This window comes from Phyllostomus hastatus, unplaced genomic scaffold (assembly GCF_019186645.2).
Source record: "Phyllostomus hastatus isolate PE091 unplaced genomic scaffold, TTU_PhHast_1.1 phas_contig_1, whole genome shotgun sequence".
In the NCBI taxonomy this organism is placed as follows: Eukaryota; Metazoa; Chordata; class Mammalia; order Chiroptera; family Phyllostomidae; genus Phyllostomus; species Phyllostomus hastatus.
Genome location: NW_025333498.1, coordinates 35,768,206 through 35,787,769, shown reverse-complemented (window position 1 = coordinate 35,787,769; position 19,564 = coordinate 35,768,206). Strand labels below are relative to the sequence as shown.

Here is a 19,564-nt window from a genome sequence, read left to right as displayed (position 1 = left end):
GGATAGAAAGTAATTATTTTGATATATGTGAAGAAATGGCAAGCCAGAGGTTTTAGAAAAGTTAATAGACTTTTTGCCTTGCATTAAGTTCTATATTCAAGCACCAAGCTTTGTAGGTAGAAACATTGTCTACCCAGGTCCACCTTCTTCCCTTGTACAGAGATGACTAATTCTCCTACCTGTAAAGTCAGACCAGGATGTATTTTTTCCAAAGGTTTAAAATGTTTAACTATTTAATAACATATCTAAGAAGTTTAGTGAATTCAAAAGTATACACACAAAAAAAGAAAAAATCTACCAACCTCTGAAAATTATAACACATATATTTCCAGACTTCCTTCTATACATATAAATGGAAAAATAAAAATATCAGTAAACTAAATAAAATAAGACCATAGGTATGAGATGGCCAAAGATTGCACCCCAAAATTGATAACCCCTTCCCTGCAATTACAAATACATTAAGAAACAAAACAAAAAAATAAAATACTGCTGCTATTACTAATGGGAGCTCTAGGTATGCTGGACAAATGGGCTTGCTACTAGAGAACCCCAGAGTTGGGCATGCTTTAGCACTACACAGGGGCAGACCTCCCCCTGCAGAGGGGAGTCCCTGTACAACTTACTCCAATGAAAAATAGATGAAAAATCACTCAATGGCTGTGGAAAAACTAGCTGGCTCTTACATGGACGAAGAGCATCAACAGGGCCCATTAACTGAAAGTTTACCAGTCAGAAACATCATTACACCAGAAATGGAAAGAATACAGGAGCAGGGGAAGTCAGATGACACTAGTGGAACTCCCTCTTCAGGAAGGAAACTTCAGGGGTATTTCCCACTAATAGTGTAATCATATTAGATATATCATTTCCTAACATGCATTTCCACTTACCATAAACATCTCTCCATGTTCATAAATACATGTCTATACCAATATTTTGAATAGCTACATGGTATACCAGTACATACAGTGGCCACAGTGCTTATACAATCTAGTAAGAAGGTATCAGCCACCTGTGGTTTTAAATCTATCATGTACCCAGACTCTCTTCTTTGTTACATTCATTAGAATTGTATTGATGCTGCACATAGAACAAATACAACATAATTTTTAAATGTCAGGATTTCATACATAGGCCTTTCTATAGACGTTTCGTAGCATAAATACTTTATCTATTGTCTATCTCTGCCACCACTTCTCTCCCTCCCTCCAACCTGCAAAATGAATGTACTCCATTATGGCAGGAATTTTTTGTTTCATTTTATTCACTATTTTTATTTCAAGTGGACAGAACCATATCCGGGCACAAAGTGTTCAGTAAGTATTTGTTCAATGAATGAATGATGCTGGTCGCTCCTCCATATCCTATCACCATGGCACAATATTGTAATGTGGAAATCAATAACAGAGCTTCTAAGTACGTGAACTATAAGAGCTTTTATGATGCCCAGTATGGCCCCAGTAAGGTCTGTGCAAAGCTCTGGACCAGCAAGATCTTCACCCCTAAGCAGACACACATCCAAGGTGCTGCATAGCAACGCCATGTGACAACAAAAGGCAACAGCACTGGTGTGCTTCTGAGATCCCAGTCCTCCTCTTGTTTTACTAAAGAGGAATGACAATACCTCTGGGGGTCTCACAGGGAGATGGAGTAAATAGGATAGAAAGAAATGCCTCAAAAGGCAAAACAAGACATGGAAATAACTCTGGATAAAGATGTGCTCCACATATGCAATGAGGTACTGCTCAGCCATAAAAAGGATAAATACTGCCATTTGTGACAACATGGAGGGACCTTAAGAGTATTATGCTAAGTGAAGTCAGTCAGATGAAAAAGGACAAGAACTGATTTCACCCATATGTGCAATATAAAACAAAAGGCAACAAATGAATACACAAAATTTTAAACAAAAACAAACCCACAGACACAGACAACAGAATGGTGATTAGCAGAGGAGAAGGGTGGCAAGGGGAGGACACAGAAAGTAAAGGGGGTCAAATACAAGGTGACAGAAGGAGACCAGCTTTGGGTGGTGGGCACACAATAGAGCAACAATTTTCAGCCTTCTTCCAGTTGAGTGTGATACTGGCAGTGGGTCTGTCATATATGGCCTTTATTATGTTTAGGTATGCTCCCTCTACTCCCCCTTAAGATTGTAACAAGACAGAGTGTCCGCTTTTACCTCTCTTACTCGACACAGTACTGGAAGTCCCTAGTCATAGCAATCAATATTTTTCATCGCATGGTACACATAAACTAATTACTACAATTCTGTGGCACGCCAAAAATAATACATTTTTTGCTGATCTGACAAAAATAGGAATAATTTTGATTCATACACATGGGAATACTGTTGTGTTGGCTGTTGTCATTTTTCAATTTGACAATCTAAGGGGCAAAGAGGTCAGTGCCCCTGACTAACCAGTCAGGCACTGCAGGTTTTACAAATTCTTGCAACACACCCATGTGCTGTGCCACACCAGTTGAAAATGCTTGAGTATAGAGTATAGTCAATAGTGTATAGGAATATTATATTATAAAGTTTTATACATAAAATTGACCATATATTAACTAATATTACCCCAATGAATTTAATTTAAAAAATAAAAGAGAGAGCCCCAGAGAGCTACCTCAGAGCCACCTGAGCCATGTGAGGACACAGCAAGAAGATGACCATCTATGAATCAGAAGGTTGGTTCTCACCAGACATCAAATCTGCCAGCACACTGATCTTGGACTTCCCAGCCTAGGGACTGTGAGAAATAAATACCTGTTGCTTATTCTTTTTAAAGATGGAGGAAAAGGACTTCTTGTACAGTGATACACAGGTGACTAACTTCATATCTTGAATCTAAAGAGCAAATCACTTATATTACATATGACTTTCCATCTTCATGCTCATCTTTGCTCTTTGCTTATGGAGTTTTGTTTTTGCTATACAGATTTATCATTCTTTTTAAAAATAGTATCTTTCAGCACAGTGTTTAAAACTACCTTCAGATTAAATTATTCACTCATATTCTCTTTTGTGTAGATATAGTTTCTCTTTAATGGGTAAATACTTAGTCTACTCTGGAATTTCATTCAGCACATGGCGTGAGGCAGGAGAAGTATTTTTATAAAATATTTTTAGTAGTTTCAATATTGAAGAATGTATCCTTTCCTCTTTGATCTGAGAAACCAGAATCATCACTTACCAAATTTTGACACACAATTTAATGTGAAGCAGATGCAGTAACCTCCAAACCCCTTTCAATAATTTCAAAACTAAACAGAATATTTTTACTTGATTTAATTTTGTAGAAAATTAAAAGTCCTGATTTGAATACTCTATCCAGCAGAGTATTACTCCCTACAAATATAGGGCTCATGATTACTCTTTATAAAAAGTATAAAATGTGAACACTTTATAATAGCCTGCCAAAAAGGATTTCATTTTTCAAGTGAGCAAAATAACAGTTAAATTATGTACTTACAAGTATTTTAAACTCCTGGAAAATTTTAAATATTGTAATTAAGGAACCATTCTTTTATAGCATGTCACTTTGCCCAGTGTTGGGGCCATATCTCACATTGTCCTATGTCTAATGCACAGAAAGTAAGAGAGTTAAATGAGGCCTACATGCTAAATTTCCAGGGTTTGGTGGGTGTAAGTCATAACATTTCATCACCAGGTTTTGATTACTGCATATAGAGAGACTCATATACCCAGTGGAATACTTCAGAGAGATTCTAACAATATCATAAAGCAGCAGCCCATCAAAAAAGGCTCCCCCTCCACACAGTCCATTATGTTCAACATACTGCTTTAAAAGGAATTCAAGTCTACCTATAAAACTTTTAATAAAATAGGCTCTGTAAATAATAAAAAAAATAACTATATAAAACAAGAATGCCCACAAGAGATCTTTAAAGCTCCTCCAACTATGTTTGGAAATAACTCATAACTGATCTGCTTCCTACCATAACAGAGTATCTGGTACCAGATTTGCTATTCTACAAAAAACATGTATAAAAGAGGACAAAATATATGAGGCAACTGTGTTCAAAAAATTAATAATAATGCAGGTCTGAGGTTTTTAAGGGAAAGTAAATATGAAATGACCCTCACGATGGCCCCAGCTTTCTACCCAGGAACACTTTCCTGTCCCAACATAAGGAAGACCAGCCCTAGTAGAGCAGCTGGGGGACAGAGACCAGATTCCTGAGCACATGTCCCTTGTTGATCAAGAGCTGCCTCCACCTACACACACACATACACACACACACCCCGAGTGAGGCTCTATGAGGATTAGCACAGATCACCTACTATGGGGCTCAAGGGTAGTGCAGTGCTGAGAGTCTCTGGAATTCCTGCCTGTTATGAACTAAATGTCTGCGTCCCCACAAAATTCATATGCAACTAATCCCCAGTGTAGCTGTATTCGGAGACTGGGCCTCGAGTAAAGTAATTAAGGTAAAGTGAGAGCATAAGACTGGGACCCTAATTCAGTAGCATTAAGTGTCCTTAGAAGAGACACCAGAAGGCTCTCTCTCCTCACACACACAAAGAGGTCCTGCAAATGTCCAGTGACAAGGCAGCCATCTGCAACTCAGAAACCAACCCTGCTGGGACCTTGATCTTGAACTTCCAGTTTCCAGAATTGCAAGAAAAAAAATTCCCGTTGTTTAAGCTACCTGGTATATGGTATTTAGTTATGGCAGGCCAAGCAAACTAATACTCCACCCAACTGAAACAGAGAGAAAATTTCAGGCATTCCATTGAAACCCCTAAAAGGTGACGCCTTAGGAGTAAAGGTCCCTTAAGTTCAATATGAAAATAGGCTTGCCTCACAAAGGAAACTAAGCCTGACAAAAACCTAAGAGATTCTCCAATAATATAACTACCTGACAAAACTCAACACTCTTTAAAGGAAGACAACATAATCTAGCCTCCTTGCAAAGAATAACTACAATGACCAACATAATTTTAAAAATTACTAGATACAAAAAAGTGTACCACAATCAAGACAAAAACCAATAACTGTTAACCCAAATGTTATTATTAGCAGAAATGTACTTTAAAAAAGCTGGTATTATATATTCTTTGAAGAACTTAAAGCAAAAGATGGCCATTATAATTGAGTAGGTGGTGAGTGCTCAGAGGAGAAATGGAATTTATAGAAATGAAAAGGATAGGATCTCAGCTAAAAATATTCGCTGGATGAGCTTACAAACAGATTAAAGATTACAGAAACAGTGAACATGAAGAAAAGTCAGTAAAAGTAATCAAATTTGAAAAACAGAATAAAGATGAAAAAACTGAACGGAGTCTCAGTCTACTTGTTTTTTAAACTTGCTATGTAACAAATTATTGCAAATTAAGTGGTTTAGAACACCACCTGCTATTAATTCATAGTTTTGTATTTCAAAATCTTGCCTGTTCTATGTTCAAGGTATTACAAGGCTTGTTTTAGGGGATCAATGTTATTTAACTAAAACATTATAACTAAATTCATGCAGATTGGAATTACATGAAGACTTCCTGTACATGAAAGCAGAGTTTATATCTTTCTTCAAATGTGCATAGAACTACCGAAAACTAGAAATAATTTAGGACAGTACACACAGTATATTCTCTGAATACAATATATTTTTATTAGACCAAACATAAAACATAATCACATAGAAATTAACAATCAGGATAGATAATTAAGAGTATAGTAGAAGGCAATATAAAAATTTATAATTAGGATACTACATATTACTGTCTTGGGATGTAACTAAAGCAATGCTTAGATCTTAAAGGAAAAAAATATTTTTACGTATTAATAGGAAGAAAACAACTATTTTTATACCTTAAAATTATAGAACTGGGAAAACTGGCAAAAAGAAATTTTTAGAACAAAACTAAGCTAGAAAAGGAAAAGTAAATGAGTAGAATTCATATTGAAAATCACAGCTGACAGATTTTATTAAAAATTTAAATATGTTCGTTCTTTGGACCAATTTATTATAAATTAAAAAAACTGAAAATGTAGGTGAGCCAATTTTTCTAGTTTATAATTATAATAATTCAGCCCTGGCTGGCGTAGCTCAGTGGATTGAGTGCGGGCTGCGAACCAAAGTGTCACAGGTTCGATTCCCAGTCAGGGCACATGCCTGGGTTGCAGGCCACGGCCCCCAGCAACCGCACATAGATGTTTCTCTCTCTCTCTCTTTCTCCCTCCCTTCCCTCTCTAAAAATAAATAAAATCTTTTAAAAAATTATAATAATTCATACATGTTTACACTATTAAAACAATGATACACACTTACTAAATTTCTATACCATACAATTCTTGTGTAGTTAAATTTAGATGAAAATACTGAAATGTCCTCTACCTCAACCTGACAGATTAAAGTATTTTCACCTGCTTCTCTGAGTCCAATTACAACCCTGGTTAGCATTCTAGAGTGCCTGGGTTTAACACATATTTTCTCCTTTAATCCTCCTTCTCATTTACTGTTCTGATTTGTGTGGGTAAATTTCTATCAATGCAAATCTTCAGTCTACTCTGGGGAAAGCAGTAACATAGATTCTACTTTATAATATGCTGTTCATTATCTCCTACAATGAAAACCTACCTACAGTTCTGAGTACTGAATTATAAATAACAATTTAAAACAACAACAACCAACAGCTTTAAAGCATTTTACATATGCTAAATTGCTTCCACTTCAATCCAATAAAGTAAGAATTCCTCATTCTAAACATCAGGAAACTGAGACACAGAAAGTAACCAGCACAAGGTCAGTGATACAGCTACTAAGTAGTAAAACAATAATTTCAATAGAAGCAGTCTGCCTCAGTGTATATTCTCTAAGTTTAAATACTGTGTTAAACTGCCTCTTGAATGCAATTTTTGTTCAAAACTGCTAAATTAACCCTTCCCAACAAGTTAGTTTTCAGTTTCCCTATATACAAACATTTTAAACATGCTGAATAAGGCAAATAAGACAAATGCAAGTTCAACTCTTGTTTATAAGGAATGCCATGGCAATGCCATGATTAACTTCATTTATTGCATCATCTAAAAATACATATATTTGAGAGCCTTTGGTTCTGGTTGAATACAGAAGAGTGACTGCAGCTCTTCTTTCATTTGCTATGTCACCACCATCTTGGGAGAGTTGGGTGAATAGGGCAGGTAGGGAGGAGGATAAAAAAGACACATCAAAATTACCTGTTGCTGCCTTTAATATTGTAAATCATGTATTAAAAAAAGCAAAAGGTCTAGGGCCAGCCTTATATTCCTGCAAGTTCACTTTCTTCTTGGCTAATACTTCCAAGATGCCTGCTGTAATCCTGTTAGGTGAGAGCCACACCCACTCCCACCTCCCTCAAAAACCAGATCCTCATTTCCATAGCACCCTTACTTTAGAAAACAAGGCAGAAGCATAAATGTAGTAAGGATAATTTGTACTGAAACAGACTTATCAGGAAGTTTCATAAGTAAGACATTTACCCATAGCTGGGGAAAAATGAGTCTACAAAGTATCCATAACCATGTCAAGATGTCACAGACGGAAAATCAAAAGCTGTAGACTGGGCAGGTGATCACATGACCTCTGCTGACTTGAGGAAATGGTTATGTACACTCTGTGAGCACATGCAGAGTACACACATCACCCATTAAACAATGAAGACCTGTCTTCTCTACACCCAGCTCTGAGATTTACTTATTAGCTTATGGTCTCTAGGTAGTTCACCTCAGCTCTGAATCAAATCTGAATCCATGTTCTCACTTGTAAAATGAAGGCCACAATGGCTGCCAGGCTTAAAAGTGTTGTAGAAATTAAATGAAAAGAAAAAGGGATGAAAGACTACACAGATACTTCAAAAGAGATGACAATCATTTGGTGAATAAATATATTTAAAGGTGGTGCCCAACAGTAATCAGATGAACACATTTTAAAACCACAATGAGATACCACTAAAATGGCTAAAATTCTTAAAACTATACCACCACATACTGACAAATTTCTGACATGAAACTAAAGTGATATAAACTAAAAATAAGTTCAGAATGTCAATAATCTTCAGGGGGCAATGTTTGATATCTGATACACTAACCTTTTTAGGTTCAATCCCTACACTAAATACAAATATGCACTCACTATCAAGTGTGAAAATTAATGCGCTCCCACATATAATGCGCACCCATGCTTTTGTGCACATCATACGTGGGGTTATTATACCCATTATTATACCTGTGGTATATGATTATTACACCCATGTATAAAGCCCATCCTTATTTTTCCCTCAAAAATTTGCGCAAAAAACTGAATTACACAGAGCAAAATATTGTAATAAATGAAATCTCAACTAAAGTTGGGGTTGGGAAGGCCTGTAGAGGGAGCTCTCACACCCTACCATTTGTGTCAATTACCACCAACATGCAGTCCACCTCCAACAGGAAGGCGTCTCTACTTGACTACCCTGGCTGGAGATTTTCTTCAAGCCCAGCAACAAGCCCAGCCAATGGGAAACACCACAATTCAGCCAATGACAAGCTATCATCACCCTGAACTCCTAGTTTCCACCAATGAACTTTCACTTTTCTTTTTCTCATGACTTCTTTGCCCCTCTTTCCTATAAAAGCATTCCATTTTTTATAACTCCTGAGTATCTCTGCTTGCTAGACAAGATGCTGCCTGACTGATGAATTGTTTAATAAGGCCAATTAGATGGTCAAATTTACTCATCTTAATTTTTTTTAACGCAAGTAAAGTAAGAGCCTAATAAGGCAATAATGTTTTTTAAAAAAAGGTCTCCCCCGTCAACCTTCAACCTTCCACCTCAAGTGCTTAGTACTAGTAGGAAAACCGAAACACTGAGCATGCTAGATCTCTTTAAGTATTTAAGCATAGCTTTTAGAAAAGGATGTGAAGACAATTCACCTTGTGACATATGAAAGCAAGAGAAGCTGCTCCAGACAACAATAAAAGTCCCTTTTAGTTCAAACGAACTAAAATTCAGTCACTACATTTCTCACAATGCAAATGAAAACTGGTGAACAAGTGCTTCATATGAGTGCATTCACTAAGAAAAAGAGTTTGCAAGTTTTCATTTACAAAACAATTTCTGTAACAATTTTTTTCTATATGCTACCATTTAAAAATTATACTAAACAACAGGGATATTATGTGTAACAAAATTTTAAAATCATTCATCATTTCCCTTCATGCTTTTATAAGAGACCTATTAAGTACAACTTCTGAGGTTCATTAAAAGTCAGTCAGAATTGTAACTACTTCCCGGGACCTTCAATTTTTAACATTCCTTAACTAGAAGAAACTTTAAAAAGTCCTTTTTGAGTGAAACAGTAATAGCTGTCACAAACAGGTCTCAAGAGTAAAAAACACCTTAAGTGTTCTGCAGGGTGTCACAGAAACAGAGACATGCTTATCCCGTAAGCTCAGGCAGGTATAGGTCCACTAAGAAAATAACATAAGGGTAGTCTAGAAGATGGGAGCGATGTTTATTACTCCAAAGGAAGACCCAGAAATGCCAATAAGCCAGTGTGAAACTCAGTGCTAAAAAGGAAGGATAAGGGAAATGAACACTTGGACAATGCCAAAATATCTCAGGTTTCTAGAAACAATATTCTCACCAATGTTGCTGACTAGCTATTTAAAACAGGAAAAAAACTGTAAGCAAAAATACTTTAAAAATTTTTGTAAAAAATGGAAAGTAGAAAAACCAAGGTGGGGGAGGGTTAGATTTGGGCACACAAGGCAACCAAAAAGGGGGAGAAAATAACTGGAGGTAAAAGCTAAATATCTTTAAGTTTTGTTTTGATACCTGGATGATAGATGGTTACAAATATCAGTTGTCAAGTGACAGGTGTTAGATAGTCTAGTCGACATACTTATAAACAAGATGTAGTCTTTTAACAGTAAGAACATCTCTCAGGTCCTTCCATTTGAACAAACAAAAAAGCAACACAGAGACATATCCACCTCGGTACACTGCTACAGTACTATTACATCATATATTCTCCGGTAGAAAAATAATCCTTTTGCCCTATTGCCTTACTTTCTAACTATAATCTAAGTAAACTTAGAATTAAATGTTACTACTAAGGAGTAAAAGAGAATGTTTTAAATAACATCAGTTCATATGAAACAAAATATCAATTACAATGTTTTTTCTCTTAAATCCTAAAAAAGCCTAAAAGAAATTCCCTTTTATGATTTGACCAATCTGATCAAAAACTGATATGAAAGAACAAAGGCCCAAAACAGGTAAGACTATCAAAATGATGGAAAACAAGACAGGGGACTTGCTCTACCACTTACAAAGGGCACTGAGATTAGAGTGTGGTATTGAGGCACAGTAGCTAAAGAGAACAGTGTAGCAGAACAGAAAGCACAGATACCGGCCTCATAAAAGGAAGTTCTGTATGAAGGAGAGAGTTCTCCAAAGTAGTGGAGGAAAAACAGACAATCAGTAAATAGTGATTAGATAAACTGATCACTGTCTATTGTCAATTGACTATCCAATCAAATCCTTCCTTGGACCTTCCACAAATACTGAGTCCTGGTGGATTAAAGACCTAACTGTGAAAATCAAAACTTTAATGAAACTTTCAGAAGAAAATATGACAAAATCCTTATAAACTGAGGTTAGAGAAAGAATTCCTAAACAAGAAAAATAAAATCAAGGGACAAAGATGATATCACTAAATTAAAACAAATTTTCTTAACAATAAAAGACATCAGAAAATTTAAAAAGAAACAACAAACTGAGATATATATTTGTAATTTTTATAACCAATGAAAGATTAGTAGAGAACATATATGGTACACTAAAAATCAAGAAAAAATAATCCTACAGAATAAATAAAAGTAATGAGGAGAGTGGAACAGTAATAGCTGCCATAAACATTTTTTTATAGAAAAAGAAAATGGAATAACCAAGAAATATATGAAAAGATGCTAAACTTCACTAGCAATGAAACTGAAATAAAACTAAAACAATACCCAATTCATACCCATCACACTGGCATAAATTTAAAAATCTGACAACAGTGTTAATGAGAATGTTGAATAAACAGAGACTTTACTTCCACTGCTGATGGGAGTAAAATCTCCCCAAAACACTTAAAAGGGTAATTCTGCTATTGAAAAATCAGTATTTTGCAACTCTGCACTATCCACACTTTCAATCAATTCCTCTGCAAGGCACAATCCTTGGAGAATCTCTCAGTTATGTGAACAAGAAAACGGATAAGAATTTTCACTGCAATACTGTCTGTAATAGCAAAACACTGGAAAAAGCTTCATGTCCATTAATAGTAGCATAGATAAAAAATATGGCATATTCGTAGAGTAGACCACCACATAGATCTTAAAATTAATGAACTAGAGCTAAAACTATCAAAAAATGATGAATGAAAAGTTGCAAATGAAATGCAAAAATAACACTTTTTATGAAGTTTAAAAACCTGAAAAATGATACAGTATACTTATATGTAGAGTACATTCAGTTGACTCTCGATCAGTATCAGTTTGAATTGCATGGGTCCACTCATACGCAGATTTTTTTTCCCATTGACAATTTGAAAAAACTTGCAGATGAACCACAAAACCTAAAACAGATGATATAAACTTACAGTACTGATCCAGTACACATTGTAAATGTATTTTCTCTTCTCTATGATTTTTTTTTGCTAAAGATTTTATTTATTTATTTTTAGAAAGAGGGGAAGGGAGGGAGAAAGAGAAGGAGAGACAGATGGATTTGCTGCCTCTCGGCCAGGATCCTGGCCCATAACCCAGGCACGTGCCTGACTGGGAATCAACCTAACAACCTTTTGGTTTGCAGGACAACGCCCAATCAACTGAGCCATACTAGTCAGGGCTCCTTATAATTTTCTTAATAACATTTTTCCTCTAATTTACTGTAAAAATCTAATATGTAAAACATATACAAAAATATGTGTTAACTGACTATGTTATTAGTCAAGCTTCCAGTCAACAGTAGATTATTAGTAGTTAAGTTTAGGGGGAGTCATATAAGGATTTTTGACTGTGCAGTGGGTCAGTTTTCCTAATATCCATGCTGTTTAATGGTCATCAGTATATATTTTAAAATACAGTTTATTATATGTTATAAAATAGAGTTTATAGCTTTTTGGAGAGTGTTTAAATCTGAGAAGGGAGGCAAATAAATAGGATAGAACCTCACTGTGTTCAAGAATTGACTTTAGTATATAAATGTTATAAATTTGAACATATAAAACAAATTTGTATTACTGAAGTGCTATCAAAACCTATTTTTATGTTAAGGTTTCTTATAAAGTAAAATAATATAAAATAAAATAAAAGCCTCAAGCTACCTTATTGTCAAGTTCTAACAAGCCAAACACAAGCCAAAGATATGGTAATATATACATTCAAATTTCATTTTGAAAGTCTCCTTTTAAGATAAAAGTCCACACTTCAATCCACTGTGCCAGAATTTTATAGAGGTAGAATTTGAGGTCAGCTCTTTGGGACACAAGGAAATGTATCTTTAAGGAAGGAGATACCAAGGTTGTTGGGAAAAGCAAATCTATCAGTGAATATTAAATGGCAGAGGCAGAACCTGACAAGAAAGGTTGCCTGGACGGAGTAAAGAGAAAAAAGATATGCAATTAAGAACTGGAGTTAGGGAGTAGAACAGACAAGTGAGGAATCAATGTAGTGAAACTAGAAAAGTTGGTCCAGAATATAAGGAAATGACATCCCTTTTCACACTAACCACTAAATCTTCCTACTATGGCTCTCTCCCATGTTTCACTTTCCCCTTGGAATGGCCTAAGGCGGCTGCACCAACCAGGCTCCACATCATGAACCCTACATCTCCCTTTAATATGCTGGGGTATGTACGTATTTTTCTTTTTCCTCAGCACAGCTTCAAAGGAATTTTATTGAACAAAAAATAAATAAATCCAGACTTAAACAAATCCAATAAATATTTAAAGTACTCTAATGCTACCATTCCTAGCATACCTATCTGGGTTTGTAGGTTCTGACTCTGAAAAAAATAAGAACTCCCTAGCCTTTGGCCTGCTTCCATTTGACAAGGCATATACCATAATCAACTCAGGAATGCCTTCCTGACATTTTGACCTACTTAGCTTTTTCTCTGAATCTGAGTAGAGTTTCTTCCCTAAATGTCAGAAAGACTGCTCAGTCTCTGGTGAGACTATACAGACCAAAGGAATGAAGTTTCATCTTTAAAGGCCTTTAATTATAAAATGACCATATCATACATATAGTAAGAGGTAAAGTTACTTCCTGCAGGTAAAACTACTCTCAGAAAAGTAGGGGAGAAAGAGAGGGCAGCGTCAACACCTTTACAGAGAGTGAGTCTGCCCGGAGGTTCTTGTCTTCTTTTCAGAGGCAATGACTGTTTTAAACAAAGGGAGTATGTAAATAAAGTATGTCACCTATTTCTAGTACTGTAACAATCACACTATATAACAATGGCCTTTTTATGTGTGTATGTGTCCACCACTAGACTGACTTCCCTGATGGCAGGAATTCAGTCCATTTATTAAATTTTTGTGTTCCCAGAACTTAATACAATGTCTGACACACAGTAATCATTCAATGCATGTTTGTTGAATGAAAGATGAACAAAGATATGACAAAAAAGAAGCAACAGTAAAAATCTGACTGAATCAAAGAGAGTACGTGAAAGACAATGAGGTGGCACAGGAACATTCCTATAGACATCAAAAGTTAAAAAATGACTTGCTTGCATTACTTAACTAATTCCGATTAAAAGGAGCTTTAGCCCTGGCTGGTATGGCTCAGTAGATTGAGTGACAGCCTGAAACCAAAGGGTTACCAGTTCGATTCCCAGTCAGGGCACATGCCTGGGTTGCTGGCAGGTGTGCCAGAGGCAAACATACATTGATGTTTCTCTCCCTTTTCCCCACTTCTCCTCTCTCTAAAAATAATTTTTTCAAGGAGCTTTAGCCGTGGCTGGCGTAGCTTAGTGGATTGAGCGCAGGCTGAGAACCAAAGCATCGCAGGTTCAATTCCCAGTCAGGGCACATGCCTGGGTTGCAGGCCATGGCCCCCAACATCTGCACATTGATGTTTCTCTCTCCCTTCCCTCTCTAAAAATAAATAAAATTTTTTAAAAAGTTTAAAAGTGTTTACATTTTTTAAAAAAGGAGCTTTAAGTTAATGAAAAATGCATTATATAATTTTCCTCCTATGATAAAGGTTTAAGGATAATTTGAATTCCTAAGTATTTCATTCTACTTTTTCTATTAATTCCATTCACTTGTCTAAAAGAAGTTACAAGTGGGCCTCAATCAAATTTGCTCTTTTACCTTTAAACTGCCTTTTGGATAAGGACTTAGTCATATTTGAGTTAACAAACAAGTACTTGAAGCTCTGTTTAATGACGTTGCCGATGAAATAATATAAACATAGTAGTATTTATATGTCTGAACAGCACTGCCTCTTTTTTTTACTACATTGGTACTAAACTGTGATCCACTAAACTGGGGAAGGACCTCAGAAGCCACTGAAGGTTTAGAAAAGCTAAACAGGCAGAGTAACTCAACCTACTTCTAGAAGTTTTCATTAAGAAAACAATAGGTTTCCAGGACAGATTTCCCTTGAAGAAAAAGTTCCACAGTTTTTAAATTTGAAAATCATTTGTCTTTTCTATTTTGCCCTTTGTTTTATTTCACTGGGACAGAATGAAAGTCTTCACAACAGCAATAAAAATATAAGTCTCACTGCAATTAAGGAAAACATTAGGTGTTCTGAAAGCAGAAGCTTCCTAGATTTATGCCAGTCATCTGTATTAAGCTACTAAGCAAAAGAAGTTGAACAAAATTATGGAAATACATATTTGAAGACTCTAGGATTAAGATGTCATAAAAATTTTCAGCTCTCTGGGAATGGAAGCAACTTATACATTGTACTTGACTTTTGAGCATGCTTTTGGAATCACATATCAAAATTGGGCCCTTTCTAGTCTCCTGATAATTAGAAAAGTGTAAATATGAAACAAGTGGCTTTCACTGCTGTAATGTAAAGTATCTGTGTGACTCTGGTGGTTTTCAGCCATGTTTTTTCATTCCACGAAACCCTAAAACTTTACCTAAGCTTCTGCTACAAAAATCTTACTTAGCCAGTTTGTTTTACTATTATTCTACTGCCTAAAATAAAAAACAAGTTCTCTTATCCTGTCCATTTTTTTTCTCACTTCATAGTCACTGAGACAAAGGCACTCTTACAACCCCCAACAATATTAGTTGTTCTGGACTGTTTTACTTTTCACACTTCAAAGCAATATTTCATAGCACTTGCTCCACCCACTGATAGAGAATAACACCTCCAACCGGTGTAAATAAATCCTGAAGCTATGCTATCAGGGCTTGGATAAATTTGCATGTAAGAGAAGTGAAATAGGTTCTTTCTATTGAATGCGGGCAAGTCAAGGTCTCTAGGGTTGTACTGCCCTCGACAGCAGTCTCCACCTTTGCATCATCTCCTAAAAGGGTGGGGGTTGCTTAGCCAGCTCTAGAGGGAGCAGAAAGTTTATACCGTCAACTTCCTAATTGCTTAATTAGCCCTGTCTACAGCAAGCCCCAGATTCTTCTTCCCCAGCCTGAGCTTGGCGAAGGGAATGGTCCTCTCTTTAGGGATCCCCAACATTGCGGGGGGTGGGGTGGGGGCAGAAAGCACTCTCCAGGGCGAAGTGACCCTCCGGGCGGTGAGACAGCGGCGCCGCCCCCTTTCCCTCTTCCTTTGCTTTGGCATTCCAGTCCTCGGAGTCGCCACCGCCCACTTTCCAGTGCCACAAACAGCAGCCTAGCCCCAGAACCAACGCTTACCCACGTCTTGTTCGAAGGGGTTGGCGGCGAACAGAGGCATTTCGCCGACTGGCGAACCCTAGTTGCTGCGGTCTGGCTGACACAGGCAGTTGCTCCAGGTTAAAGACCTGCCGCCGCGCCTTCCTAAATGGCTCAGCTCCCACGGTGTCCAACTACTTCCGCCACCGCATCTGCCCAAATCTCGCCTGACTCGCCAGCTCCGGGCCTGCGCTCCGCCCACAACTGTGCCCAAGCGCCAAGGTTCTACCAGCCGGGGGCATCTTCTAAGCGCCTCTGTCGCCACCGCCTGCCGGGAAGAAGAGACAGCCCTTGCTCAAGACCCCTGTATGGGTCAGGCGTTCGCCACGGGCACCTTACCATTGCAGTAAGACCCAGACAAGCCATGGAGTGTGAGGGACCTTCAGAGGCCGGAAGTTGTCTCGCCTAGAACTGGGCAAGACCAGAGGCCCGAAGCTACAGCTCTGCTGTAGGTACCGGGTAGTCAGGGGTTTTGTGTGTGGGCCTGCGGCCTCAAATGGCTAAATAGCTGGTTACTAAGCGGCAGGCTGGTTCCTCCAAGTGGCTGTGGCCCCGCCGTTGGATTCTCGTCAGAGGCCTGTAGCCCTGGAAACAGATGGAGCCTCGTCGTCATAGAGGTGGCTTTGAAAGTAGCCAAGAGGCTGGCTCTTCTCTCTGGGGTCTTGTGGTGTTGCACGCTCCTTAGTGCTAAACCCCCACCTGAATAACCACTCTGGGATGCAGTGGTTAACGTAACTTTGACTCTGGGGACTCCTAACGTTTTGCTTCCATCGTGTTGGCACCCTGAAAATACTGCTGTCTGTACTCGAGGAGTCCGAAGAGGAATGAGGCGCACTCCCTGCCTTCAGGTTGCTGACAGTAGTGTATACATGACAGGCTGCGACGATCCTGATATACGGTAGTCCCTGCTTCTCGGAGGGGGATGCAGTCCCAGACCTTCATTGGATTCCTACTGATGTTTTTTCCTACACATGCATACCTATGATAGTTTAATTCATAAATTAGGCACAGTGAGAGATCATTAACAAAATTGAAGTTATCTTAATATACTGTAATCAAAGTTATCGCAATGGCTTTCAGTCCATGAAGAAGTAAAATAAAGGTTACTTGAAGACAAGCACTGTGATAGCACAAATTAGCCTACTAAGGAGGGGGCTGCTAACTGCTTAATGGAGTGTCAGCACACACAGCTTGGATGGCTGGAGATTTCATCATGCTATGCAGAATGGCTTGCAGTTTAAAACTTAACGAATCATTTATTCTGGAATGTTTCACTTAGTATTTTCAGACCACGATTAACCACAGATAATTGAACCCATGGAAAGCAAAACCCCAGATAAGGGTGGACTACTGTATAGTTGGGATCACAAACTCAGATTCCCATAGGATCCAGCCAGGTATCTGAGTGTAAAAGTACAAGCACCCTTCTCATGCAAATACTCCATCTCCTTAACCCTGCTTTATCTTTCTGTAGCATTATCACTCCCAAATATATAATTTACTTATTACATTTTTCTGTCTCCCCTCTTACAAATATAAATTCCATGATCAGTTTTGTTCACTACTGGGCCATACTAGTGCTTCCAATTTTAAGATGACTTTTAATGTTAAGAATTACTTTAACATTTCAACAATGAATCAAACAAAATCATTTTCCAACCTCTGGTACAAAGATGATACAGAAGAGAGAATCCTTGCACATGGTATAGATCAGGAAGGTGGTTGCATTTTATACTATACTATAATTTGTGCATTAATGTCAAATAAATGCACAAATAAATATTTTCAAGTAAAGGAACTGATTTGCAAAAAACAAAAAGGACAACACTGTGGTGATTGGTGGGGGAGAGGACTATAAGGGTACTAAATGGTAATGGAAAAATACAATAAAGATTAAATTTAAAAAATTGAACCTAGGATGTTCAAAATATGTTTGGAGACTGAATGGATGTGTCGGGATTAAGGCTTAGTGTTGGAACAGAAAACAAGGCTAGATAGAGATAAGAGGAAGCAGATTGGGAAGAACCCTAAAAGCAAGCTATTTTTTAACAAACTTTAGTATATAAGGCTAAATCATTTAAAGATTTTCTGCAGCAGAATAGTTTTCTTAAAAGTTTCCATGGGGATGTGTGGGGTAGGGACCATGGCGGAGTGAAAATGGAGACAACCGTACTTGAACAACAATAGAAAAAAGTTTCCACATATTAATCTGACATTAGAGTGCATGATGTATATGAAGAAGCAGACCCAGGCAGAACAGTTTAGGAGGCTATTGCTTCACTTGAAAACCATAAGAAGTCATGTACAGGAGCTTGTACTGAGATAAGGGCAAAGGGCTGAGGATTGGGCTTTGGAAAGCATTCACATTTTGAAGGCTCCTTTACTTAGCTCTTCCTCATCTTTAATGTCAAGCATACTAAAAAATCTGTAGGTATTTCCCTTTCTCTGTGTGTACTCAGTCTCTTCATGAGGTCCTTTCATTAACAAAAAATTATAAGTCCCTAAGGGCCAGACCTTGTATTAGAAACAAGAGGCTGCAAAGATTATTACTTGATCTAATGAAGTTACTGAAAAATTGAAAGATATGTCAGTGACAGTGTTCAAATTCTAGTGTGCAAAGAAATGCAACTTTTTCCTCATTCTGTCATACAATCTCTTTTGAATCCCTGCCTGCCTCCGTGATAACAGAAAATAACTTTAAAAATGTTTTTATTTTTAGAGAGAGGGGAAGGGAGGAAGAAAGAAAAGAGAAACATCAATGTGTTGCCTCTCATGCGCCCCCCACTAGGAATCTGCCCACAACCCAGGCATGTGCCCTGACTGGGAACTGAACCAGTAACTCTTTGGTTCACAGGCCAGTACTCAATCCACTGAACCACACCAGCCAGGACAGAAAATTATCTTAAATTTAGTTAAATTTTGTCTCTTTGGGGTTTTCTTGGTTTGGGGTTTACACTCAACAAATCTGGTATCCTTATTTTAGACCATTTTCCCCAAACCTACACCAAGATCCATCCCCAGGTATGTTCTTTCAATGCTGCCAGCACAAATGAAAATTGACCCTAGTTATTTTTCTAGAAACACTGGAGGTAGTTGTGTCAAATCTTGAGAAGAAAAAGTAGCATCTTGGAAGGTATCTTCCTCCAGTGAGATTTCTACATGGTCTTCAGACAAAGGGAGGCCACTGTCCTATAGCAAGGGCAAGTGCTCCACTTCCGTTGGTCCAGAGGATTGCAGTAAGTCTATCAGCTCAAAGTTCTCAAGAGGATCCACCCAGATAGCCACATTCTAGATCTTGGTCTTATTCTTTCCCTTTCAGGGCCCTGACTTATTAGATATGTCTTGGATTATTAATTAAACCTTTTAAATTCTGCTACTCTCACAATCAGGTCTTGAGTCTTATTTATTTATTTATTTATTTATTTATTTATTTATTTATTTATTTATTTTTACCACAGTCAATGTCCCGCCGGCTACAGAAAATAAAGTACACTCTCTCTTGCTTTCTTGCTTTCTCATTTTTCTCATTGTGTTTCAGTTTGGATAATTTCTCTGTTTAGGATGAGTGTTATGTTATTTTTCACGAGTTTCCAAAACATTTGGTTTGAGTGTTTTTAATGAACTTTTTATTTTGGAATAATCTTAGGTTTACAGATACTACATACAGT

The 19,564-nt window shown here is 37.4% G+C and overlaps 1 protein-coding gene across 2 annotated transcripts in view; it reads right to left on the bottom strand.

Annotated features, from left to right (window-relative positions):
• The window catches only part of STAM2 (signal transducing adaptor molecule 2), a 48,872-nt gene extending 32,715 nt beyond the window's left edge, over positions 1-16,157 (bottom strand). Inside the window, exon 1 of one of the 2 annotated variants that reach the window (XM_045821413.1) lies at positions 15,879-16,157. In XM_045821413.1, the coding sequence (XP_045677369.1) occupies positions 15,879-15,918 (40 nt within the window). In that variant the 5' untranslated portion in view covers positions 15,919-16,157. The remainder of the gene's footprint in view (positions 1-15,878) is intronic. The other variant, XM_045821321.1, reaches the window with a different exon arrangement.
• Positions 16,158-19,564: the final 3,407 nt, after the last annotated feature.